Source organism: Phalangium opilio, unplaced genomic scaffold, assembly GCF_054372755.1.
Source record: "Phalangium opilio isolate 3A_F unplaced genomic scaffold, DU_Popi_V2 ptg000009l_1, whole genome shotgun sequence".
NCBI classification, from domain to species: Eukaryota; Metazoa; Arthropoda; class Arachnida; order Opiliones; family Phalangiidae; genus Phalangium; species Phalangium opilio.
In genome coordinates, this window is record NW_028324146.1 from 5,758,007 (window position 1) to 5,785,301 (window position 27,295).

Below are 27,295 nucleotides of genomic sequence, written 5' to 3' on the forward strand. Positions count from 1 at the left end.
TTTAGAATTCACCTTACGCTGCGTTTCCCATCTGAAGTTTGGTGAGCAGAAGAGCAAACAAAAAGGGTCAGCCTGGGAAGAATCATGTTACATAACTAAAGCATTAAAGCAAAGCGCGGCTCCAGTGGATCGCCAACAAGAGGACTTTCCTCCTGAACTCCGGGTTTGGCTTGGCAAAGGCTAGTGGGCGGAATTTATACATGCACGTATAAATCCCGCCCACAAATGCCGCTAGCTTCGCCAAGCCAAAACTGGAGTTCGTAAGGAAAGTCAACTTGTAGGGGATCCACTGGAGCCGCGCTATGCTTTAAGACGATACAGAGTGCGATCCTTCTTCCATTATCCCCTTCTGCTACTACTTCCTTCAAAATATCAGCTTCACTGATGAGGCGGTTTGGGCTGGACGATTATTATCAGTCATTCGTGAATTTTTCTTACATAGTGATTATTTCGCCAACATTCCTACGAGACGTTAAGAATCTTTGTAAAAAGAGTCCAGACTTCCACAGCGAATAAGACCAAAACTTTATTAACAGCGTCTTACATTGGTGGTGCAACAAGCAATTCGGATTACAAAGGAAGAAAACTGTACGTGTACACAGGGAAATTATAAGCGTGGCTATCATGCGCTATATATATGTAAGATCATACGTTTTTTTTTGTATTTTATATTTTTTTATATATTATGGCTGTATATATTTGTATTTATATGCGCGAAATATTTCTGCTACTCGGCCTACAATACAGCTTAATTGAAAATTGTTCATTAATTATATTAACTATGGGTTTTCAAATTAAGGTATTTAAAAGAACTTACGCGAGTTGTTTGATTGTTTTTCCCCCGCTATACCTCTTGATAACATCCGCGAGAGGGCGTATAGGAGGTTATTGAAAATTTCAAAACTATATTTTATCGTTTATGAACTATTCAATTACTTTTACACATCGCGGTAAATTAAATACAAGTCTTACAAAATCATCGAAAAATATTACTTTAACCAAACTAAGGTCATGGAAGATCAAGATATGAGGATAAAAATTGCGAAACGTCACCAATATATATATATATATATATTTTAAGTATTTAATTTTAAACCAATATTATTTAACTTTTAATCCAGTTTAGATTTTGGTTAAAGTGGGCTATTTTATAGGAACAATTAAACTTTGTACATACTTCAAAATATTGACGGGTAAAGGACGCGTTTTAATTGTTAATAATTAACTATATTAATTTAAAACATTCATTCATTTACCTCTTATTAATAGGGGAATCAGTTACAACCGCGTGCTAATTTTTAAAATTAATTTAAAACTTAAATTAAGTATATTTTCCGTAACGACGCTGCATAGTTATTATAAATTAACAAATATAGTACATGATTTTTACCGTTCTTTTCCAGATAAATATTATCATTAAAAAATCTTTTTTAAACTCTATTCCTTCGATTACCTCTCTGTTTCAGACATTTAAGTTATAGAGAAAAGGGAGATTCATTTCATTATCCTGACGAAATTATGTTTTTTTAATTAATTTTTAAATGATTTTCGAAAATACAGTCCTTACTATCCGTGTGAAAAACTGGCAGGTTATTGTTTTTTTTTGTAAATTTTTTAACCGGTATATTGGCAGGCAGTTAAATGTTGATTATAGATTTAATTTTTCGCATTTTGGTTAATCTTTTAAACCATGAGAGAAAAGTTAAACCTCAAATTTTGATTTGTTATATATTTTTTTATTATCTTTTATTTTTTTCAAATTGCAGTATTCCCTCGAAATATATCCCTTTACTCATAACTATTTTTTTTACCTTTTTGTGGTGTTTGGGTGTCCAAAAGGTAATAAGCCTAACCGAATTGGCTTGGTGGCTGGCTGCTTTCGTGTTCTTTCATTTTTTTTTCAATTTAACAGGCATGATCTTCTGAAACATTTAAGAACTAAATTACAATTACAAATACCGCACGTGATTTTTAGGTGAATTAGTTCAACTTGGAAACAACGTTTTTCGTTTATTTTTTGTTTTTAAATGGTTTAGTTGGACAATATTATTTTGCTCCGTGTTTTAAAATGGCTGAATATAGATAGGAATTTGAGTAGAGAGAAAGAGAAATAGGTTTTTCAAGATTTTACCATTAAGCGAATCTTTTTTTTTTCTACAAAAGACAACCGCTTATTATTTTTTATACATTTTTAAAGTTTTTTTTTCTTTTTCAATAATTTTTTGGTATTATTTGTTTGTTCTAAATATTTTAGCTGTGCAAAGTGACCGAGTAGCATTCGTGTGGGTTATCTTTCTTATTTTTTCTTTAAATTCATGAATTTATATATTTATATATATATATGATTTTTGCTATTTATTGTTTTAAATAATGGACAGAATTATAAATCATATCGACGTTTTAAAACGTTCTTTCAATTGTTTGAAAAAAAAAAAACCAAGGTATATAAGTTTACCTTTTAAAATACGCTATAGAAAAAATATATTAAAAGACAGGGGTGGGATTGGGTGTTGATTAGAATTAAACCTATTTTGTTATCTCATTATATTTTTGCTTAGAAAGGCTTAACAAGTCCTCCCATTAAACGAAATTAAATCAAATGTTTGTGGCAAAAATTTTATAATAAAGTTTTCTTCGTATGATTGAGATTTTCAGGCGACTCATTTTAACGCCAATTAGCTTCGAGAACAAACGTTCATTAAAATTTTGTTTATTTTCTCTTATTTTGATTCGAAGCTAAGAATTTTGACTATATACTAATATATAAAAGTTTGTAATTTTTTTTTTTTTAGGTTTTAATTTTTGGTATGTTAGCTGTTTTTCAATTTTGGTAGCTTGACTTAAATTGTTAAAAGAAAGCGCGTAGGCCTTGGCTGAATCAATCGAATCCATTTTGGTTTTTTTAGCTTCACACACACACATTAACTCCATCTATCAAATACTAATATATTAACGTCGGTAACACTCATTTTTGTATATTTTACGTGTTCTTTCTTGTGATTTTTTTAAAAAAATTACTAAAAACATTGACATCCGATTTCATCTCATTTTCATTGATTTCTTCGTATAAATATAAAAAATATGACATAAATAGAGATAAATTAAAAGTAAGGAACATTTGTTTAAATCTTAAATAATAGGTTATATATTTTTTTTTGCGCGGAGGAACTTTCAGGCACTACGCTTTTTTCATACGAATCCTTAATATTATTTATTTATTTATTAATTAATTAAAGACTTAAAATTGTTTAGAAAAACCTGCGTAGAGGAATTTAACATTTTCAATAAAAATATGATCTTCATTTTTACTTTTTTTTATTTTAATACCAGTTATGATTTTATTTAATTTCATTCCCTAATTCTTTTCAACTTCTTCGGCGATTCCAATTCACCCTTTGTAGCTGTCCCGTTCAAACATTCGAGCTCAGGCACTACATGGAGCTTTAATAATTCAAAAATTTGTTGCCACGCGAATATACGAAAATGAGCCAAAAATAATTAATATTAATTATTTCTGCGTTTTTACGCGATAATAAACGTAGGTTAATTGGCGCGAAAGCTTTATAATTTTCACCTATAATAATTTTGGGTCGAGGATGATTTTTCACATAGATTTTTCCCCAAAAACTTAAAAAGAAACGGATCTCATTTGGTACGTTATCACTGGCGAAATCCAAACTTAATCGAAGTTGGTTTCTCAAAGCACCCCGATATATCGTATATACATTTATCACAACACCACACGAGTTTTCACACTTTTATCTTCATTCATACTTTCATTATTTAATATATATTTCGTACGCGTTTTTTCATAGTTGTTCCACGCTCGAACGAATTAATAATTGATTAATTGTAGCCTACTTATATATTTTTTAGTTATTCTTAAATTTTCTTTTCATTAAGCGATACTGTTTTTCTTTCAATAATTAAGATTCTAGTTTGTATTTTTTGTTTTGTTTTTAAAATTCCAGTCGATAGGCCGCGCAACTTGTTTCGTGATCCTGAAGACTGATTGTACAACGACTAGCCGAAGGGGCCACGTCGATTTTAAGTTCGGCCAAGAGCTCCTGGTTCATGGCCATCCAATAGCCCAATGTGTCCGTCTCGTAGGTCGGGATGACGGTGACTTCCGCGTCTTTGTTCTCCCACGTGCGCTTGGCTTCGAGCAAGGCGTTAAACACCTCCTTGCTAGGGTTGGAACCACTGAAGACGTAGTAACGAGCCCTAACACGTTGAAAGAACTCAACATTGCAATAGTAAGGGTTCGCGTGATGAGGAACGTAGGTCAGATCGACATAGACTGGAGTGACGGCTTCAGCTCCTTTTGGCTTGTTCGCCGCAGCTTGAGGTTTTGTGTGGGTTTTGGAAGGCGAGGCCGTCTTGGCGTTATCGAGAGAAGTGCGGGACCCTCTCTTTTCGTCTTGTTTATTGGACGCGAGTTTCCTCGCGGGAGAGCCACGTTGTTGGGTTCGAGGTTTTCGAGTTTTCGTTGGCGACCTGGTACCGGCGCTGGCGTATTCTGGAGGATCTGGAGGGGTCGGAAGACCCATGGGCTTACCCCACTCCTCCACGTGAAATTCTTTCTTGGCAGTCGATGAATCCCCGGTAGAGTGAGTCTCTGTTGTCGTGACAACTCGTGACGGAATTCCAGTAGAGTGAGTCTCTGTTGTCGTGACAACTCGTGACGGAATTCCAGTTGATTCTGAAACGTAAGAAACGGTTGTAGTAGTTTCTCTTGTAGTGGCAGTGGTGGTATCTCCTTCGGTGAACGTTGAACCGTTCTGATCAATTCCTTCTTCACCTTCATCCGCACCGAAATCGTAGAAACTCGAGGTCATGCAATCGCCCATTGAATCTGGTTCGCTTTCAAATAATTCGGCCTTTGTGTCTTTGTGATATCTGGGGACGGCATATTCGTATCCCTCGGTTCTCACTCCTCCTCCCTCGTAAAGTCTCTCCTCCAATACGGTCCTTGTAACAGTAGCTCCATCACCGATAAGAGATGACTCCATAACGCGACTAACGCTATCCCGATCACCTCGAAAAGTTCTCGAAGTAACGGCTACGGTTACGTCTGATTCTGAACCCCGTTCGTCTCCATCTTGTTCTATCGTTCTCTGGGAGAATGTATCCCATTCTACCTTGTGACCGTTCTCATAGTAGGCTCTGTTTTCATCTGGAATGCCCGGTCCGGTTGATCGCTGCACGCTATATTCTGTACTGAACTGATAGGGAGGAGGAGGGCCATCCTCAGTTGACTCGGACGTTGTTGTGGTGGTTGTCGTTGTTACCTTCTCCTTGATATCCCCCAATACCTTTATAGTACGAGTCTCGGTAACGCGAATGTGACCTCCTAATGTTTTGCTTGAATCGCCGTTGTGTTTGGATCTAGGATCCATTGGTGACTGCGGTTCCGAAGGAGTGTTGGCTTCTGATAAAGTAACCAACTCGGCGAAATCAGCGCTGACAGTGTTTCCGAACACAGGTTCCTCAACCACTACGCTTGCTGCGTCATCTTCGTCTTCTTCGACTAAGGCTTCATCCCGCTGGGATCTTTGCGACTGTCTGCCGGAACTAGGTCCGACGTGTTCGTAAAAGTCCCGATCTCCGGGAGGAGTTGGATATCGAATCATTTCTTCCTCAGTTTGTTCGGTTGTTTCGCTGTCTGGTATTGACAAGGGTCGTGAAGACGAGCTCTCTTTCTTGATCATCTTCACAGTTATGTCCGCTCCTCCTCCGTCGATTTCAATGGAATAACCTCCAGTTTGCCCATCATCTTCAATTTCAACCGTAGATTTTGATTGGCCAGATATGCTGCTCACCTTTTGGCTGATTATGCCACCAATGGAAGTTATCCCAGCCAATGCTTTATTTACTATGTCGCCTTTTATCAAACGACTACCTGAATCTGAAGTTTCTTCGTCAGAATGGCGGCTAGAATGGGCGGACAGGCCTGAATCGCATCTTTCAGACCCAACCTTGGAGGATTTTCGATCGTCATCTCTGACGTCTCCGTCACCTGGCGTACCGCAAACTGGAGACGGCGTGGATAGCTTTCTTTCTTCTAAATCGTGTTTGGAAGAACCAGCGTCGGATATTTGACTATCGTCTCTATCCTCCTCTTCGCCGTCACTAGCCTTAGCGGTTTCAGCATCGGAGTAGGTCTTACTCTCTCCCACCGTTTCCGTGGCTACTTTCTCTTCAGTTTCTTCAGTATAAACGAAGACACGTTTCTGAACGTGAACGATCTCGACTTCTGAGCTGCGATCTGACTCAGCGCGACCGGCCATAGCGGCTTCGATTATGTCAGATTCCCTTGGTCCTTCGTCCTCTAATTCGTCATCGTACATCTGAAATTCAATTCGTGGCGACGGCGTTCTAGTAAATGGTTCCTTGTCCATTGAGAGCTCATCGCACTTTGAATGTTCTAAATCTATCGACCCTGGAGTACCTTTACCGCTATCAATGTGGTCGTCTATTAAAAACTCTGGCGTGTGAGATTTTGCCATTTTCTCTAACAACATATCGGGGGATGCTCGCGAATGCGAGATAATAACAGCCGACTCAGTATCTCTCACGACAGTTCTGTAAATTTCTTGCTCCAGAACGTCCGCCTCTGAAACGGCAGAGCCTCGATGAGAATCAAAAGGAAGTTCAGTCTTACTTGGTTCTGGTGACGGTGTTTTTGACAAAGAATCCTTGTCAATAGAAAGGTCTGAGGGCGCAGGGGAAGGAGATCGCTTTGGTTCCATCTCGCCGCAAACGGAGATGGGTGTTTCCGGTTTACCATGTGAAGGTGATGGTGAAGCCTGTTTCGACCTCTTTTCTTCTAACCCCGAATCTGGTGACTTTGATTCAGATGGTACTGGTGAGTGCGTCTTTGAGTCACGTTCGGATTGAAGTTGGGACGATGCTCTTGAATGGGGTAAAGAAGTCCCCGCAGTAGCTGCTTTTGATACGTCTTCGTCCTTGACTATTTCTACTGTTTCAGATGACAGTGGTGGCGTTCTTTTAGATATGTCTTCACCAACTGCCGAAGTATCTTCCGCCAGTGAGCCTGGTGTTTTTGAACGAGTGTCTGACAGCACGGGCGAAATTGACTTTAATTTATCGTCTTCGTCCACCGAGTCTTGGGTTTTCGATGGTGTTGGTGAAAGAGGCTTCAAACTCAATTTTTCTTCTTCTGAATGAAACGGAGAGAGAGCAGGAGATGAGTGTTTAGATTTTTCCTCAATCACTTCTGATTCTTTAGATACGTGGTGAACTGATTCTAATCCAAGGTTCAGAGTTGCGGAAATAAGTTCCTCGATAGCGGGTGAGCCGAAGGTTTTTGACCTTGTCTCTGAAAGTGCTGGTGAAACTGATTGAGACTTTTGTTCTTCCGTATTTGAAATTGGAGTCTTAGGTTGAGTGTCCGTTGGGGATGGCGACGCGTGGTCTGATTTCCCTTCACCAGCAACTGAACTATCATATTTTGATCCGGTTTCAGAATCGGGTCTCGACTTCTCATCGTACACTCGAGAAGTTTCAGATTTTGATTGACTTTCTGGGGGAACAGGCGAAGGAGATTTCGAAAAATCTTTTGGAGTTTCTTCAACAACTGGAGTTTGTGGTTTAGATACGCCATCTTCTCCCCCCGATGATGAAGACTTTGATCGAGAAGACGCAGCTTCTACTTCAATTTGAACTGTCGCTTGTATCAGATCTTCTTGAATAGCAGAAGTCATGCTCGAAATTCTCCCTTCTTCTGGTGTTTTAGGTCTGCTTTCTGTTAGTATGGGTGATTCATCACTTTGAAGTTCTTGCGCCGAACCGCTATGAATGGATGCCGTTTCGTGCTTGGAAGAAGTTGGTTCAATCTGGCACTCAACATGTTCATCTTCATCGTTTTCGATTGGAATAGCATCCTTAGGAAGTGGCGACGGGGCTTTTTCTAAGTCCAATTCCTCAACATCTGCCGTAGTTGAAGCTTTTGATATGGATCTTTGAAGAGGAGATGGACCAACCAAGTCATCTATTTGCCTACCGTCGTCTAATGCAGATCCTGAAATGGCCTTGCTGGAAATGACTATGGCTTCGTCCTCGACTAAACAAAAACAACAACAATAATAAATAATTAGTTTGGATCATCACATAAACACTATTTTGAATGATTTGAGAATGTGAATTAACTTTTTTAAACCACTCATAGGAGTTTTATTAAAATGTATCGCTTTGTTAACTATTCATTAACGTCAAAGGATGCTTTTATAATTGCCAACAAAAAAACTCGGCAAGTAATTCCAACATGATGTCAAAAATGCTTTCTCGAGATTTTTTCACAGTAGTATTAAAAATTGCGCATTAGAAATTTGATATGAAGTTACTGTTGCCCAATACGAATGTGAAAACTATACAGGATCTAAACATATGATACTGCTCTTTCCTTACTTATGAAAAGGAATGAATCTATTTCTAATCAGCTAAGTTCACCTTTAGGTAATGAAGACGGATGTGATGTCATTTTTTCCGATAGTGATCGTTGATCTGAAAAATTGTAGTCAGGATCTCCCGTTCCTTCTACATAGCAAGTATCTTGGTCAACGACGATAAGCTCTTTAGATTCAGACCTATTTTCTTCCGATTTACTAGAAGCATTTGATTTTGGTCTTTCTGGGGTATAAGATTCAACCTTGGATTCACATCTTTCTGAGGCTTCAGATTCTGCCTTTGAATCGGCTCTTTCGGACGTTTCTAACGGAGGACGAGAGGATGGAGCCCCCTCAATATCAGTAGATATTTGAGGTTCAATAGTTTCTTCTACAGCACCTGATTTATCAGATTCGGCTCTTGATTCAGGTCTTTCCGAGGCCTGAGATTCAGCCTTTGATTCAGGTCTTTCCGAAGCCTGAGATTCAGCCTTTGATTCCGGTCTTTCCGAGGCCTGAGATTCAGCATTTGATTCCGGTCTTTCCGAGGCCTGAGATTCAGCCTTTGATTCCGGTCTTTCTGAAGCCTGAGATTCAGATTTTGATAACGGTCTTTCCGAAGCCTGAGATTCAGCCTTTGATTCCGGTTTTTCGGAAGCCTGAGATTCAGCTTTTGATAACGGTCTTTCCGAAGCCTGAGATACAGCTTTTGATAACGGTCTTTCTGAAGCCTGAGATTCAGCTTTGGATTCAGATCTTTCGGAGGCCTGAGATTCGGCCTTTGATTCAGGTCTTTCGGAGGCCTCAGATTCAACCTTGGATTCAGGTCGTTCTGAGGCTTGAGATTCTGCTTTTGAATCGGCTCTTTCGGATGTTTTTGACGAAGGTCGAGAGGATGGTGCTCCTTCAATATCAGTAGATATTTCAGGTTCAATAGTTTCTTCTCCAGCTGCCGATTTATCAGATTCGGCTCTTGATTCAGGTCTTTCCGAGGACTGAGATTCAGCCTTTGATTCCGGTCTTTCCGAGGCCTGAGATTCAGCCTTTGATTCCGGTCTTTCCGAGGCCTGAGATTCAGCCTTTGATTCCGGTCTTTCCGAGGCCTGAGATTCAGCCTTTGATTCCGGTCTTTCCGAGGCCTGAGATTCAGCCTTTGATTCCGGTCTTTCCGAGGCCTGAGATTCAGCCTTTGATTCCGGTCTTTCCGAGGCCTGAGATTCAGCCTTTGATTCCGGTCTTTCCGAGGCCTGAGATTCAGCCTTTGATTCCGGTCTTTCCGAGGCCTGAGATTCAGCCTTTGATTCCGGTCTTTCCGAGGCCTGAGATTCAGCCTTTGATTCCGGTCTTTCCGAGGCCTGAGATTCAGCCTTTGATTCCGGTCTTTCCGAGGCCTGAGATTCAGCCTTTGATTCCGGTCTTTCCGAGGCCTGAGATTCAGCCTTTGATTCCGGTCTTTCCGAGGCCTGAGATTCAGCCTTTGATTCCGGTCTTTCCGAAGCCTGAGATTCAGCCTTTGATTCCGGTTTTTCCGAAGCCTGAGATTCAGCTTTTGATAACGGTTTTTCCGAAGCCTGAGATTCAGCTTTTGATAACGGTCTTTCTGAGGCTTGAGATTCAGCTTTTGATAACGGTCTTTCTGAGGCTTGAGATTCAGCTTTTGAATCGGCTCTTTCGGATGTTTTCGACGAAGGACGAGAGGATGGTGCTCCTTCAATATCAGTAGATATTTCAGGTTCAATCGTTTCTTCTACAGCTGCCGATTTATCAGATTCGGCTCTTGATTCAGGTCTTTCCGAAGCCTGAGATTCAGCCTTTGATTCCGGTCTTGCCGAAGCCTGAGATTCAGCTTTTGATAACGGTCTTTCTGAGGCCTGAGATTCAGCTTTGGATTCAGGTCTTTCTGAGGCCTGAGATTCGACCATTGATTCAGGTCTTTCGGAGGCCTGAGATTCGGCCTTCGATTCAGGTCTTTCCGAGGCCTGAGATTCAACCTTGGATTCAAGTCGTTCAGAGGCTTGAGATTCAGCTTTGGATTCAGGTCTTTCTGAGGCCTGAGATTCGACCTTTGATTCAGGTCTTTCGGAGGGCTGAGATTCGGCCTTCGATTCAGGTCTTTTGGAGGCCTGAGATTCGGCCTTCGATTCAGCCTTTGATTCAGGTCTCTCTGACGCCTCAGATTCAACCTTGGATTCAGGTCGTTCTGAGGCTTGAGATTCTGCTTTAGAATCGGCTCTTTCGGATGTTTTTGACGAAGGACGAGAGGATGGTGCTCCTTCAATATCAGTAGATATTTCAGGTTCAATCGTTTCTTCTACAGCTGCCGATTTATCAGATTCGGCTCTTGATTCAGGTCTTTCCGAGGCCTGAGATTCAGCCTTTGATTCCGGTATTTCCGAAGCCTGAGATTCAGCCTTTGATTCCGGTATTCTCGAAGCCTGAGATTCGGCCTTTGATTCCGGTCTTTCCGAAGCCTGAGATTCGGCCTTTGATTCCGGTCTTTCCGAAGCCTGAGATTCGGCCTTTGATTCCGGCCTTTCCGAAGCCTGAGATTCGGCCTTTGATTCCGGCCTTTCCGAAGCCTGAGATTCGGCCTTTGATTCCGGTCTTTCCGAAGCCTGAGATTCGGCCTTTGATTCCGGTTTTTCCGAGGCCTGAGATTCGGCCTTTGATACAGGTCTTTCCGAAGCCTGAGATTCAGCTTTTGATACAGGTCTTTCCGAAGCTTGTGATTCAGCCTTTGATTCAGGTCTTTCGGAGGCCAGAGATTCGGTCTTTGATTCAGGTCTTTCGGAGGCCTGCGATTCGGCCATTGATTCAGGTCTCTCTGACGCCTCAGATTCAACCTTGGATTCAGGTCGTTCTGAGGCTTGAGATTCTGCTTTTGAATCGGCTCTTTCGGATGATTTTGACGAAGGAGGAGAGGATGGTTCTCCTTCAATATCAGTAGTTATTTCAGGTTCAATAGTTTCCTCTACAGCTGCCGATTTTTCAGATTCGGCTCTTGATATAGGTCTTTCCGAGGCCTGAGATTCGGCCTTTGATAACGGTCTTTCTGAAGCCTGAGATTCAGCTTTGGATTCAGGTCTTTCTGATGCCTGAGATTCGACCTTTGATTCAGGTCTTTCGGAGGCCTGAGATTCAGCCTTTGATTCAGGTCTTTCTGACGCCTCAGATTCAACCTTGGATTCAGGTCGTTCTGAGGCTTGTGATTCAGCTTTGGATTCAGGTCTTTCTGAGGCCTGAGATTCGACCTTTGATTCAGGTCTTTCGGAGTCCTGAGATTCGGCCTTCGATTCAGCCTTTGATTCAGGTCTCTCTGACGCCTCAGATTCAACCTTGGATTCGGGTCGTTCTGAGGCTTGAGATTCTGCTTTTGAATCGGCTCTTTCGGATGTTTTTGACGAAGGACGAGAGGATGGTGCTCCTTCAATATCAGTAGATATTTCAGGATCAATAGTTTCTTCTACAGCTGCCGATTTATCAGATTCGGCTCTTGATTCAGGTCTTTCCGAGGCCTGAGATTCAGCCTTTGTTTCCGGCCTTTCCGAGGCCTGAGAATCAGCCTTTGATTCCGGTCTTTCCGAAGCCTGAGAATCAGCCTTTGATTCCGGTCTTTCCGAAGCCTGAGATTCAGCTTTTGATACAGGTCTTTCCGAAGCCTGTGATTCAGCCTTTGATTCAGGTCTCTCTGACGCATCAGACTCAACCTTGGATTCAGGTCGTTCTGAAGCTTGAGATTCTGCTTTTGAATCGGCTCTTTCGGATGTTTTTGACGAAGGAAAAGAGGATGGTGCTCCTTCAATATCAGTAGATATTTCAGGTTCAATAGTTTCGTCTACAGCTACCGATTTATCAGATTCGGCTCTTGATTCAGGTCTTTCCGAGGCCTGAGATTCAGCTTTTGATACAGGTCTTTCCGAAGCCTGTGATTCAGCCTTTGATTCAGGTCTTTCGGAGTCCTGAGATTCGGTCTTTGATTCAGGTCTTTCGGGGGCCTGAGATTCAGCCTTTGATTCAGGTCTCTCTGACGCCTCAGATTCAACCTTGGATTCAGGTCTCTCTGACGCCTCAGATTCAACCTTGGATTCAGGTCGTTCTGAGTCTTGAGATTCTGCTTTTGAATCGGCTCTTTCGGATGTTTTTGACGAAGGACGAGAGGATGGTGCTCGTTCAATATCAGTAGATATTTCAGGTTCAATAGTTTCTTCTAAAGCTGCCGATTTATCAGATTCGGCTCTTGATTCAGGTCTTTCCGAGGCCTGAGATTCAGCTTTTGATAACGGTCTTTCTGAAGCCTGAGATTCAGCTTTGGATTCAGGTCTCTCTGACGCCTCAGATTCAACCTTGGATTCAGGTCGTTCTGAGGCTTGTGATTCAGCTTTGGATTCAGGTCTTTCTGAGGCCTGAGATTCAGCCTTTGATTCCGGTCTTTCCGAAGCCTGAGATTCAGCCTTTGATTCCGGTCTTTCCGAAGCCTGAGATTCAGCTTTTGATACAGGTCTCTTTGACGCCTCAGATTCAACCTTGGATTCAGGTCGTTCTGAAGCTTGAGATTGTGCTTTTGAATCGGCTCTTTCGGATGTTTTTGACGAAGGACGAGACGATGGTGCTCCTTCAATATCAGTAGATATTTCAGGTTCAATAGTTTCTTCTACAGCTGCCGATTTATCAGATTCGGCTCTTGATTCAGGTCTTTCCGAGGCCTGAGATTCAGCCTTTGATTCCGGTCTTTCCGAAGCCTGAGATTCTGCCTTTGATTCCGGTCTTTCCGAAGCCTGAGATTCAGCCTTTGATTCCGGTCTTTCCGAAGCCTGAGATTCAGCCTTTGATTCCGGTCTTTCCGAAGCCTGAGATTCAGCTTTTGATACAGGTCTTTCCGAAGCCTGTGATTCAGCCTTTGATTCAGATCTTTCGGAGGCGTGAGATTCGGCCTTTGATTCAGGTCTCTCTGACGCCTCAGATTCAACCTTGGATTCAGGTCGTTCTGAAGCTTGAGACTCTGCTTTTGAATCGGCTCTTTCGGATGTTTTTGACGAAGGACGAATGGATGGTGCTCCTTCAATATCAGTAGATATTTCAGGTTCAATAGTTTCGTCTACAGCTGCCGATTTATCAGATTCGGCTCTTGATTCAGGTCTTTCCGAAGCCTGAGATTCTGCCTTTGATTCCGGTCTTTCCGAACCCTGAGATTCGGCAATTGATTCCGGTTTTTCCGAGGCCTGAGATTCTGCCTTTGATTCTGGTCTTTCCGAACCCTGAGATTCGGCAATTGATTCCGGTTTTTCCGAGGCCTGAGATTCGGCAATTGATTCCGGTTTTTCCGAGGCCTGTGATTCGGCCTTTGATATAGGTCTTTCCGAAGCATGAGATTCAGCTTTTGATACAGGTCTTTCCGAAACCTGAGATTCGGCCTTTGATTCAGGTCTTTCGGAGGCCTGAGATTCGGCCTTTGATTCAGGTCTCTCAGACTTCTCAGATTCAACCTTGGATTCAGATCGTTCTGAGGCTTGAGATTCTGCTTTTGAATCGGCTCTTTCGGATGTTTTTGACGAAGGACGAGACGATGGTGCTCCTTCAATATCAGTAGATATTTCAGGTTCAATAGTTTCTTCTACAGCTGCCGATTTATCAGATTCGGCTCTTGATTCAGGTCTTTCCGAGGCCTGAGATTCGGCCTTTGATTCCGGTCTTTCCGAAGCCTGAGATTCAGCCTTTGATTCCGGTCTTTCCGAAGCCTGTGATTCAGCCTTTGATTCAGGTCTTTCGGAAGCGTGAGATTCGGCCTTTGATTCAGGTCTCTTTGACGCCTCAGATTCAACCTTGGATTCAGGTCGTTCTGAAGCTTGAGATTCTGCTTTTGAATCGGCTCTTTCGGATGTTTTTGACGAAGGACGAGACGATGGTGCTCCTTCAATATCAGTAGATATTTCAGGTTCAATAGTTTCTTCTACAGCTGCCGATTTATCAGATTCGGCTCTTGATTCAGGTCTTTCCGAGGCCTGAGATTCGGCCTTTGATTCAGGTGTCTCTGACGCCTCAGATGCAACCTTGGATTCAGGTCGTTCTGAGGCTTGAGATTCTGCTTTTGAATCGGCTCTTTCGGATGTTTTTGACGAAGGACGAGACGATGGTGCTCCTTCAATATCAGTAGATATTTCAGGTTCAATAGTTTCTTCTACAGCTGCCGATTTATCAGATTCGGCTCTTGATTCAGGTCTTTCCGAGGCCTGAGATTCAGCCTTTGATTCCGGTCTTTCCGAAGCCTGAGATTCGGCCTTTGATTCCGGTCTTTCCAAAGCCTGAGATTCAGCTTTTGATACAGGTCTTTCCGAAGCCTGTGATTCAGCCTTTGATTCAGGCCTTTCGGAGGCGTGAGATTCGGCCTTTGATTCAGGTCTCTTTGACGCCTCAGATTCAACCTTGGATTCAGGTCGTTCTGAAGCTTGAGATTCTGCTTTTGAATCGGCTCTTTCGGATGTTTTTGACGAAGGACGAGACAATGGTTCTCCTTCAATATCAGTAGATATTTCAGGTTCAATAGTTTCGTCTACAGCTGCCGATTTATCAGATTCGGCTCTTGATTCAGGTCTTTCCGAGGCCTGAGATTCAGCCTTTGATTCCGGTCTTTCCGAAGCCTGAGATTCTGCCTTTGATTCCGGTCTTTCCGAAGCCTGAGATTCAGCCTTTGATTCCGGTCTTTCCGAAACCTGAGATTCAGCCTTTGATTCCGGTCTTTCCGAAGCCTGAGATTCAGCTTTTGATACAGGTCTTTCCGAAGCCTGTGATTCAGCCTTTGATTCAGGTCTTTCGGAGGCGTGAGATTCGGCCTTTGATTCAGGTCTCTTTGACGCCTCAGATTCAACCTTGGATTCAGGTCGTTCTGAAGCTTGAGATTCTGCTTTTGAATCGGCTCTTTCGGATGTTTTTGACGAAGGACGAGACGATGGTGCTCCTTCAATATCAGTAGATATTTCAGGTTCAAAAGTTTCTTCTACAGCTGCCGATTTATCAGATTCGGCTCTTGATTCAGGTTCCGAGGCCTGAGATTCGGCCTTTGATTCAGGTCTCTTTGATGCCTCAGATTCAACCTTGGATTCAGGTCGTTCTGAAGCTTGAGATTCTGCTTTTGAATCGGCTCTTTCGGATGTTTTTGACGAAGGACGAGACGATGGTGCTCCTTCAATATCAGTAGATATTTCAGGTTCAATAGTTTCTTCTACAGCTGCCGATTTATCAGATTCGGCTCTTGATTCAGGTCTTTCCGAGGCCTGAGATTCGGCCTTTGATTCAGGTGTCTCTGACGCCTCAGATGCAACCTTGGATTCAGGTCGTTCTGAGGCTTGAGATTCTGCTTTTGAATCGGCTCTTTCGGATGTTTTTGACGAAGGACGAGACGATGGTGCTCCTTCAATATCAGTAGATATTTCAGGTTCAATAGTTTCTTCTACAGCTGCCGATTTATCAGATTCGGCTCTTGATTCAGGTCTTTCCGAGGCCTGAGATTCAGCCTTTGATTCCGGTCTTTCCGAAGCCTGAGATTCGGCCTTTGATTCCGGTCTTTCCAAAGCCTGAGATTCAGCTTTTGATACAGGTCTTTCCGAAGCCTGTGATTCAGCCTTTGATTCAGGCCTTTCGGAGGCGTGAGATTCGGCCTTTGATTCAGGTCTCTCTGACGCCTCAGATGCAACCTTGGATTCAGGTCGTTCTGAGGCTTGAGATTCTGCTTTTGAATCGGCTCTTTCGGATGTTTTTGACGAAGGACGAGAGGGTGGTGCTCCTTCAATATCAGTAGATATTTCAGGTTCAATAGTTTCTTCTACAGCTGCCGATTTATCAGATTCGGCTCTTGATTCAGGTCTTTCCGAGGCCTGAGATTCGGCCTTTGATTCAGGTCTTTCCGAGGCCTGAGATTCGGCCTTTGATTCAGGTCTCTCTGACGCCTCAGATGCAACCTTGGATTCAGGTCGTTCTGAGGCTTGAGATTCTGCTTTTGAATCGGCTCTTTCGCATGTTTTTGACGAAGGACGAGAGGATTGTGCTCCTTCAATATCAGTAGATATTTCAGGTTCAATAGTTTCTTCTACAGCTGCCGATTTATCAGATTCGGCTCTTGATTCAGGTCTTTCCGAGGCCTGAGATTCGGCCTTCGATACAGGTCTTTCCGAAGCCTGAGATTCGGCCTTTGATTCCGGTCTTTCCGAAGCCTGAGATTCAGCTTTTGATACAGGTCTTTCGGAGGCCTGAGATTCGGCCTTTGATTCAGGTCTTTCGGAGGCCTGAGATTCGGCCTTTGATACAGGTCTTTCCGAAGCCTGAGATTCAGCTTTTGATAACGGTCTTTCTGAGGCCTGAGATTCAGCTTTGGATTCAGGTCTTTCTGAGGCCTGAGATTCGACCTTTGATTCAGGTTTTTCGGAGGCCTGAGATTCGGCCTTCGATTCAGGTCTCTCTGAGGCCTGAGATTCAACCTTGGATTCAGGTCGTTCTGAGGCTTGAGATTCTGCTTTTGAATCGGCTCTTTCGGATGTTTTTGACGAAGGACGAGAGGATGGTGCTCCTTCAATTTCAGTAGATATTTCAGGTTCAATATTTTGTTCTACAGCTGCCGATTTATCAGATTCGGCTCTTGATTCAGGTCTTTCCGAAGCTTGAGATTCGGCCTTTGATTCAGGTCTCTCTGACGCCTCAGATGCAACCTTGGATTCAGGTCGTTCTGAGGCTTGAGATTCTGCTTTTGAATCGGCTCTTTCGGATGTTTTTGACGAAGGACGAGAGGATGGTGCTCCTTCAATATCAGTAGATATTTCAGGTTCAATAGTTTCTTCTACAGCTGCCGATTTATCAGATTCGGCTCTTGATTCAGGTCTTTCCGAGGCCTGAGATTCGGCCTTTGATTCCGGTCTTTCCGAAGCCTGAGATTCTGCCTTTGATTCCGGTCTTTCCGAAGCCTGAGATTCGGCCTTTGATGCCGGTCTTTCCGAGGCCTGAGATTCTGCCTTTGATTCCGGTCTTTCCGAAGCCTGAGATTCGGCCTTTGATGCCGGTCTTTCCGAAGCCTGAGATTCGGCCTTTGATGCCGGTCTTTCCGAAGCCTGAGATTCGGCCTTTGATGCCGGTCTTTCCGAAGCCTGAGATTCGGCCTTTGATGCCGGTCTTTCCGAAGCCTGAGATTCGGCCTTTGATTCCGGTCTTTCCGAAACCTGAGATTCGGCCTTTGATTCCGGTCTTTCCGAAGCCTGAGATTCAGCTTTTGATACAGGTCTTTCGGAGGCCTGAGATTCGGCCTTTGATTCAGGTCTTTCGGAGGCCTGAGATTCAGCCTTTGATTGAGGTCTCTCTGACGCCTCAGATTCAACCTTGGATTCAGGTCGTTCTGAGGCTTGAGATTCTTCTTTTGAATCGGCTCTTTCGGATGTTTTTGACGAAGGACGAGAGGATGGTGCTCCTTCAATATCAGTAGATATTTCAGGTTCAATAATTTCTTCTACAGCTGCCGATTTATCAGATTCGGCTCTTGATTCAGGTCTTTCCGAGGCCTGAGATTCGGCCTTTGATTCCGGTCTTTCCGAAGCCTGAGATTCTGCCTTTGATTCCGGTCTTTCCGAAGCCTGAGATTCGGCCTTTGATGCCGGTCTTTCCGAAGCCTGAGATTCGGCCTTTGATGCCGGTCTTTCCGAAGCCTGAGATTCGGCCTTTGATGCCGGTCTTTCCGAAGCCTGAGATTCGGCCTTTGATGCCGGTCTTTCCGAAGCCTGAGATTCGGCCTTTGATTCCGGTCTTTCCGAAACCTGAGATTCGGCCTTTGATTCCGGTCTTTCCGAAGCCTGAGATTCAGCTTTTGATACAGGTCTTTCGGAGGCCTGAGATTCGGCCTTTGATTCAGGTCTTTCGGAGGCCTGAGATTCAGCCTTTGATTGAGGTCTCTCTGACGCCTCAGATTCAACCTTGGATTCAGGTCGTTCTGAGGCTTGAGATTCTGCTTTTGAATCGGCTCTTTCGGATGTTTTTGACGAAGGACGAGAGGATGGTGCTCCTTCAATATCAGTAGATATTTCAGGTTCAATAGTTTCTTCTACAGCTGCCGATTTATCAGATTCGGCTCTTGATTCAGGTCTTTCCGAGGCCTGAGATTCGGCCTTTGATTCCGGTCTTTCCGAAGCCTGAGATTCTGCCTTTGATTCCGGTCTTTCCGAAGCCTGAGATTCGGCCTTTGATGCCGGTCTTTCCGAAGCCTGAGATTCGGCCTTTGATGCCGGTCTTTCCGAAGCCTGAGATTCGGCCTTTGATGCCGGTCTTTCCGAAGCCTGAGATTCGGCCTTTGATGCCGGTCTTTCCGAAGCCTGAGATTCGGCCTTTGATGCCGGTCTTTCCGAAGCCTGAGATTCGGCCTTTGATGCCGGTCTTTCCGAAGCCTGAGATTCGGCCTTTGATTCCGGTCTTTCCGTAACCTGAGATTCGGCCTTTGATTCCGGTCTTTCCGAAGCCTGAGATTCAGCTTTTGATACAGGTCTTTCGGAGGCCTGAGATTCGTTCTTTGATTCAGGTCTTTCGGAGGCCTGAGATTCAGCCTTTGATTGAGGTCTCTCTGACACCTCAGATTCAACCTTGGATTCAGGTCGTTCTGAGGCTTGAGATTCTGCTTTTGAATCGGCTCTTTCGGATGTTTTTGACGAAGGACGAGAGGATGGTGCTTCTTCAATATCAGTAGATATTTCAGGTTCAATAGTTTCTTCTACAGCTGCCGATTTATCAGATTCGGCTCTTGATTCAGGTCTTTCCGAGGCCTGAGATTCGGCCTTTGATACAGGTCTTTCCGAAGCCTGAGATTCAGCCTTTGATTCCGGTCTTTCCGAAGCCTGAGATTCTGCCTTTGGTTCCGGTCTTTCCGAAGCCTGAGATTCGGCCTTTGATGCCGGTCTTTCCGAAGCCTGAGATTCGGCCTTTGATGCCGGTCTTTCCGAAGCCTGAGATTCGGCCTTTGATGCCGGTCTTTCCGAAGCCTGAGATTCGGCCTTTGATTCCGGTCTTTCCGAAACATGAGATTCGGCCTTTGATTCCGGTCTTTCCGAAGCCTGAGATTCAGCTTTTGATACAGGTCTTTCGGAGGCCTGAGATTCGGCCTTTGATTCAGGTCTTTCGGAGGCCTGAGATTCAGCCTTTGATTGAGGTCTCTCTGACGCCTCAGATTCAACCTTGGATTCAGGTCGTTCTGAGGCTTGAGATTCTGCTTTTGAATCGGCTCTTTCGGATGTTTTTGACGAAGGACGAGATGATGGTGCTCCTTCAATATCAGTAGATATTTCAGGTTCAATGGTTTCTTCTACAGCTGCCGATTTATCAGATTCGGCTCTTGATTCAGGTCTTTCCGAGGCCTGAGATTCGGCCTTTGATACAGGTCTTTCCGAAGCCTGAGATTCAGCCTTTGATTCCGGTCTTTCCGAAGCCTGAGATTCTGCCTTTGGTTCCGGTCTTTCCGAAGCCTGAGATTCGGCCTTTGATGCCGGTCTTTCCGAAGCCTGAGATTCGGCCTTTGATGCCGGTCTTTCCGAAGCCTGAGATTCGGCCTTTGATGCCGGTCTTTCCGAAGCCTGAGATTCGGCCTTTGATTCCGGTCTTTCCGAAACATGAGATTCGGCCTTTGATTCCGGTCTTTCCGAAGCCTGAGATTCGGCTTTTGATACAGGTCTTTCGGAGGCCTGAGATTCGGCCTTTGATTCAGGTCTTTCGGAGGCCTGAGATTCAGCCTTTGATTCAGGTCTTTCGGAGGCCTGAGATTCAGCCTTTGATTGAGGTCTCTCTAACGCCTCAGATTCAACCTTGGATTCAGGTCGTTCTGAGGCTTGAGATTCTGCTTTTGAATCGGCTCTTTCGGATGTTTTTGACGAAGGACGAGAGGATGGTGCTCCTTCAATATCAGTAGATATTTCAGGTTCAATAGTTTCTTCTACAGCTGCCGATTTATCAGATTCGGCTCTTGATTCAGGTCTTTCCAAGGCCTGAGATTCGGCCTTTGATTCCGGTCTTTCCGAAGCCTGAGATTCTGCCTTTGATTCCGGTCTTTCCGAAGCCTGAGATTCGGCCTTTGATGCCGGTCTTTCCGAAGCCTGAGATTCGGCCTTTGATGCCGGTCTTTCCGAAGCCTGAGATTCGGCCTTTGATGCCGGTCTTTCCGAAGCCTGAGATTCGGCCTTTGATGCCGGTCTTTCCGAAGCCTGAGATTCGGCCTTTGATGCCGGTCTTTCCGAAACCTGAGATTCGGCCTTTGATTCCGGTCTTTCCGAAGCCTGAGTTTCAGCTTTTGATACAGGTCTTTCGGAGGCCTGAGATTCGGCCTTTGATTCAGGTCTTTCGGAGGCCTGAGATTCAGCCTTTGATTGAGGTCTCTCTGACGCCTCAGATTCAACCTTGTATTCAGGTCGTTCTGAGGCTTGAGATTCTGCTTTTGAATCGGCTCTTTCGGATGTTTTTGACGAAGGACGAGAGGATGGTGCTCCTTCAATATCAGTAGATATTTCAGGTTCAATAGTTTCTTCTACAGCTGCCGATTTATCAGATTCGGCTCTTGATTCAGGTCTTTCCGAGGCCTGAGATTCGGCCTTTGATACAGGTCTTTCCGAAGCCTGAGATTCAGCCTTTGATTCCGGTCTTTCCGAAGCCTGAGATTCTGCCTTTGATTCCGGTCTTTCCGAAGCCTGAGATTCGGCCTTTGATGCCGGTCTTTCCGAAGCCTGAGATTCGGCCTTTGATGCCGGTCTTTCCGAAGCCTGAGATTCGGCCTTTGATGCCGGTCTTTCCGAAGCCTGAGATTCGGCCTTTGATGCCGGTCTTTCCGAAGCCTGAGATTCGGCCTTTGATGCCGGTCTTTCCGAAGCCTGAGATTCGGCCTTTGATTCCGGTCTTTCCGAAACCTGAGATTCGGCCTTTGATTCCGGTCTTTCCGAAGCCTGAGATTCAGCTTTTGATACAGGTCTTTCGGAGGCCTGAGATTCGGCCTTTGATTCAGGTCTTTCGGAGGCCTGAGATTCAGCCTTTGATTGAGGTCTCTCTGACGCCTCAGATTCAACCTTGGATTCAGGTCGTTCTGAGACTTGAGATTCTGCTTTTGAATCGGCTCTTTCGGATGTTTTTGACGAAGGACGAGATGATGGTGCTCCTTCAATATCAGTAGATATTTCAGGTTCAATAGTTTCTTCTACAGCTGCCGATTTATAAGATTCGGCTCTTGATTCAGGTCTTTCCGAGGCCTGAGATTCGGCCTTTAATACAGGTCTTTCCGAAGCCTGAGATTCAGCTTTTGATAACGGTCTTTCTGAGGCCTGAGATTCAGCTTTGGATTCAGGTCTTTCTGAAGCCTGAGATTCTACCTTTGATTCAGGTCTTTCGGAGGCCGGAGATTCGGCCTTCGATTCAGCCTTTGATTCAGGTCTCTCTGACGCCTCAGACTCAACCTTGGATTCAGGTCGTTCTGAGAATTGAGATTCTGATTTTGAATCGGCTCTTTCGGATGTTTTTGACGAAGGACGAGAGGATCGAGCTCCTTCAATATCAGTAGATATTTCAGGTTCAATAGTTTTGTCTACAGCTGCCGATTTATCAGATTCGGCTCTTGATTCCGGTCTTTCCGAAGCCTGAGATTCGGCCTTTGATTCCGGTCTTTCCGAAGCCTGAGATTCGGCAATTGATTCCGGTTTTTCCGAGGCCTGAGATTCGGCCTTTGATATAGGTCTTTCCGAAGCCTGAGATTCAGCTTTTGATACAGGTCTTTCCGAAGCCTGTGATTCAGCCTTTGATTCAGGTCTTTCGGAGGCCTGAGATTCGGCCTTTGATTCAGGTCTTTCGGAGGCCTGAGATTCGGCCTTTGATTCAGGTCTTTCGGACGCCTGAGATTCGGCCTTTGATTCAGGTCGTTCTGAGGCTTGAGATTCTGCTTTTGAATCGGCTCTTTCGGATGTTTTTGACGAAGGACGAGATGATGGTGCTCCTTCAATATCAGTAGATATTTCAGGTTCAATAGTTTCTTCTACAGCTGCCGATTTATCAGATTCGGCTCTTGATTCAGGTCTTTCCGAGGCCTGAGATTCGGCCCTTGATACAGGTCTTTCCGAAGCCTGAGATTCAGCTTTTGATAACGGTCTTTCTGAGGCCTGAGATTCAGCTTTGGATTCAGGTCTTTCTGAAGCCTGAGATTCTACCTTTGATTCAGGTCTTTCGGAGGCCGGAGATTCGGCCTTCGATTCAGCCTTTGATTCAGGTCTCTCTGACGCCTCAGACTCAACCTTGGATTCAGGTCGTTCTGAGAATTGAGATTCTGATTTTGAATCGGCTCTTTCGGATGTTTTTGACGAAGGACGAGAGGATCGAGCTCCTTCAATATCAGTAGATATTTCAGGTTCAATAGTTTTGTCTACAGCTGCCGATTTATCAGATTCGGCTCTTGATTCCGGTCTTTCCGAAGCCTGAGATTCGGCCTTTGATTCCGGTCTTTCCGAAGCCTGAGATTCGGCAATTGATTCCGGTTTTTCCGAGGCCTGAGATTCGGCCTTTGATATAGGTCTTTCCGAAGCCTGAGATTCAGCTTTTGATACAGGTCTTTCCGAAGCCTGTGATTCAGCCTTTGATTCAGGTCTTTCGGAGGCCTGAGATTCGGCCTTTGATTCAGGTTTTTCGGAGGCCTGAGATTCGGCCTTCGATTCAGGTCTCTCTGACGCCTCAGATTCAACCTTGGATTCAGGTCGTTCTGAGGCTTGAGATTCTGCTTTTGAATCGGCTCTTTCGGATGTTTTTGACGAAGGACGAGAGGATGGTGCTCCTTCAATATCAGTAGATATTTCAGGTTCAATAGTTTCTTCTACAGCTGCCGATTTATCAGATTCGGCTCTTGATTCAGGTCTTTCCAAGGCCTGAGATTCGGCCTTTGATTCCGGTCTTTCCGAAGCCTGAGATTCTGCCTTTGATTCCGGTCTTTCCGAAGCCTGAGATTCGGCCTTTGATGCCGGTCTTTCCGAAGCCTGAGATTCGGCCTTTGATGCCGGTCTTTCCGAAGCCTGAGATTCGGCCTTTGATGCCGGTCTTTCCGAAGCCTGAGATTCGGCCTTTGATGCCGGTCTTTCCGAAGCCTGAGATTCGGCCTTTGATGCCGGTCTTTCCGAAACCTGAGATTCGGCCTTTGATTCCGGTCTTTCCGAAGCCTGAGTTTCAGCTTTTGATACAGGTCTTTCGGAGGCCTGAGATTCGGCCTTTGATTCAGGTCTTTCGGAGGCCTGAGATTCAGCCTTTGATTGAGGTCTCTCTGACGCCTCAGATTCAACCTTGTATTCAGGTCGTTCTGAGGCTTGAGATTCTGCTTTTGAATCGGCTCTTTCGGATGTTTTTGACGAAGGACGAGAGGATGGTGCTCCTTCAATATCAGTAGATATTTCAGGTTCAATAGTTTCTTCTACAGCTGCCGATTTATCAGATTCGGCTCTTGATTCAGGTCTTTCCGAGGCCTGAGATTCGGCCTTTGATACAGGTCTTTCCGAAGCCTGAGATTCAGCCTTTGATTCCGGTCTTTCCGAAGCCTGAGATTCTGCCTTTGATTCCGGTCTTTCCGAAGCCTGAGATTCGGCCTTTGATGCCGGTCTTTCCGAAGCCTGAGATTCGGCCTTTGATGCCGGTCTTTCCGAAGCCTGAGATTCGGCCTTTGATGCCGGTCTTTCCGAAGCCTGAGATTCGGCCTTTGATGCCGGTCTTTCCGAAGCCTGAGATTCGGCCTTTGATGCCGGTCTTTCCGAAGCCTGAGATTCGGCCTTTGATTCCGGTCTTTCCGAAACCTGAGATTCGGCCTTTGATTCCGGTCTTTCCGAAGCCTGAGATTCAGCTTTTGATACAGGTCTTTCGGAGGCCTGAGATTCGGCCTTTGATTCAGGTCTTTCGGAGGCCTGAGATTCAGCCTTTGATTGAGGTCTCTCTGACGCCTCAGATTCAACCTTGGATTCAGGTCGTTCTGAGACTTGAGATTCTGCTTTTGAATCGGCTCTTTCGGATGTTTTTGACGAAGGACGAGATGATGGTGCTCCTTCAATATCAGTAGATATTTCAGGTTCAATAGTTTCTTCTACAGCTGCCGATTTATAAGATTCGGCTCTTGATTCAGGTCTTTCCGAGGCCTGAGATTCGGCCTTTAATACAGGTCTTTCCGAAGCCTGAGATTCAGCTTTTGATAACGGTCTTTCTGAGGCCTGAGATTCAGCTTTGGATTCAGGTCTTTCTGAAGCCTGAGATTCTACCTTTGATTCAGGTCTTTCGGAGGCCGGAGATTCGGCCTTCGATTCAGCCTTTGATTCAGGTCTCTCTGACGCCTCAGACTCAACCTTGGATTCAGGTCGTTCTGAGAATTGAGATTCTGATTTTGAATCGGCTCTTTCGGATGTTTTTGACGAAGGACGAGAGGATCGAGCTCCTTCAATATCAGTAGATATTTCAGGTTCAATAGTTTTGTCTACAGCTGCCGATTTATCAGATTCGGCTCTTGATTCCGGTCTTTCCGAAGCCTGAGATTCGGCCTTTGATTCCGGTCTTTCCGAAGCCTGAGATTCGGCAATTGATTCCGGTTTTTCCGAGGCCTGAGATTCGGCCTTTGATATAGGTCTTTCCGAAGCCTGAGATTCAGCTTTTGATACAGGTCTTTCCGAAGCCTGTGATTCAGCCTTTGATTCAGGTCTTTCGGAGGCCTGAGATTCGGCCTTTGATTCAGGTCTTTCGGAGGCCTGAGATTCGGCCTTTGATTCAGGTCTTTCGGACGCCTGAGATTCGGCCTTTGATTCAGGTCGTTCTGAGGCTTGAGATTCTGCTTTTGAATCGGCTCTTTCGGATGTTTTTGACGAAGGACGAGATGATGGTGCTCCTTCAATATCAGTAGATATTTCAGGTTCAATAGTTTCTTCTACAGCTGCCGATTTATCAGATTCGGCTCTTGATTCAGGTCTTTCCGAGGCCTGAGATTCGGCCCTTGATACAGGTCTTTCCGAAGCCTGAGATTCAGCTTTTGATAACGGTCTTTCTGAGGCCTGAGATTCAGCTTTGGATTCAGGTCTTTCTGAAGCCTGAGATTCTACCTTTGATTCAGGTCTTTCGGAGGCCGGAGATTCGGCCTTCGATTCAGCCTTTGATTCAGGTCTCTCTGACGCCTCAGACTCAACCTTGGATTCAGGTCGTTCTGAGAATTGAGATTCTGATTTTGAATCGGCTCTTTCGGATGTTTTTGACGAAGGACGAGAGGATCGAGCTCCTTCAATATCAGTAGATATTTCAGGTTCAATAGTTTTGTCTACAGCTGCCGATTTATCAGATTCGGCTCTTGATTCCGGTCTTTCCGAAGCCTGAGATTCGGCCTTTGATTCCGGTCTTTCCGAAGCCTGAGATTCGGCAATTGATTCCGGTTTTTCCGAGGCCTGAGATTCGGCCTTTGATATAGGTCTTTCCGAAGCCTGAGATTCAGCTTTTGATACAGGTCTTTCCGAAGCCTGTGATTCAGCCTTTGATTCAGGTCTTTCGGAGGCCTGAGATTCGGCATTTGATTCAAGTTTTTCCGAGGCCTGAGATTCGGCCTTCGATTCAGGTCTCTCTGACGCCTCAGATTCAACCTTGGATTCAGGTCGTTCTGAGGCTTGAGATTCTGCTTTTGAATCGGCTCTTTCGGATGTTTTTGACGAAGGACGAGAGGATGGTGCTCCTTCAATATCAGTAGATATTTCAGGTTCAATAGTTTCTTCTACAGCTGCCGATTTTTCGGATTCGGCTCTTGATTCAGGTCTTTCCGAGGCCTGAGATTCGGCCTTTGATACAGGTCTTTCCGAAGCCTGAGATTCAGCTTTTGATAACGGTCTTTCTGAGGCCTGAGATTCAGCTTTGGATTCAAGTCTTTCTGAGGCCTGAGATTCGACCTTTGATTCAGGTTTTTCGGAGGCCTGAGATTCGGCCTTCGATTCAGGTCTCTCTGACGCCTCAGATTCAACCTTGGATTCAGGTCGTTCTGAGGCTTGAGATTCTGCTTTTGAATCGGCTCTTTCGGATGTTTTTGACGAAGGACGAGAGGATGGTGCTCCTTCAATTTCAGTAGATATTTCAGGTTCAATAGCTTCTTCTACAGCTGCCGATTTATCAGATTCGGCTCTTGATTCAGGTCTTTCTGACGCCTCAGATTCAACCTTGGATTCAGGTCGTTCTGAGGCTCTAGATTCAGCGTTGGATTCAGGTCTTTCTAAGGCCTGAGATTCGACCTTTGATTCAGGTCTTTCGGAGGCCTGAGATTCGGCATTCGATTCAGCCTTTGATTCAGGTCTCTCTGACGCCTCAGATTCAACCTTGGATTCATGTAGTTCTGAGGCTTGAGATTCTGCTTTTGAACCGGTTCTTTCGGATGTTTTTGACGAAGGACGAGAGGATGGTGCTCCTTCAATTTCAGTAGATATTTCAGGTTCAATAGTTTCTTCTACAGCTGCAGATTTATCAGATTCGGCTCTTGATTCAGGTCTTTCCGAGGCCTGAGATTCAGCCTTTGATTCCGGTCTTTCCGAAGCCTGAGATTCAGCCTTTGATTCCGGTCTTTCCGAAGCCTGAGATTCGGCCTTTGATTCCGGTCTTTCCGAAGCCTGAGATTCAGCCTTTGATTCCGGTTTTTCGGAGGCCTGAGATTCGGATTTTGATTCAGGTCTCTCTGACGCCTCAGATTCAACCTTGGATTCAGGTCGTTCTGAGGCTTGAGATTCTGCTTTTGAATCGGCTCTTTCGGATGTTTTTGACGAAGGACGAGAGGATGGTGCTCCTTCAATATCAGTAGATATTTCAGGTTCAATAGTTTCTTCTACAGCTGCCGATTTTTCAGATTCGGCTCTTGATTCAGGTCT

The 27,295-nt window shown here is 44.7% G+C and overlaps 1 protein-coding gene across 1 annotated transcript in view; it reads right to left on the bottom strand.

The window, feature by feature from the left end:
• Nucleotides 1–501: 501 nt before the first annotated feature.
• futsch (microtubule-associated protein futsch) overlaps nt 502–27,295 on the bottom strand; it is a 109,534-nt gene continuing 82,740 nt past the window's right edge. The window contains exon 4 of the mRNA XM_089849019.1: nt 502–8,086. Coding sequence (XP_089705145.1) covers nt 3,960–8,086 — 4,127 coding nt within the window. The 3' untranslated portion in view covers nt 502–3,959. The remainder of the gene's footprint in view (nt 8,087–27,295) is intronic.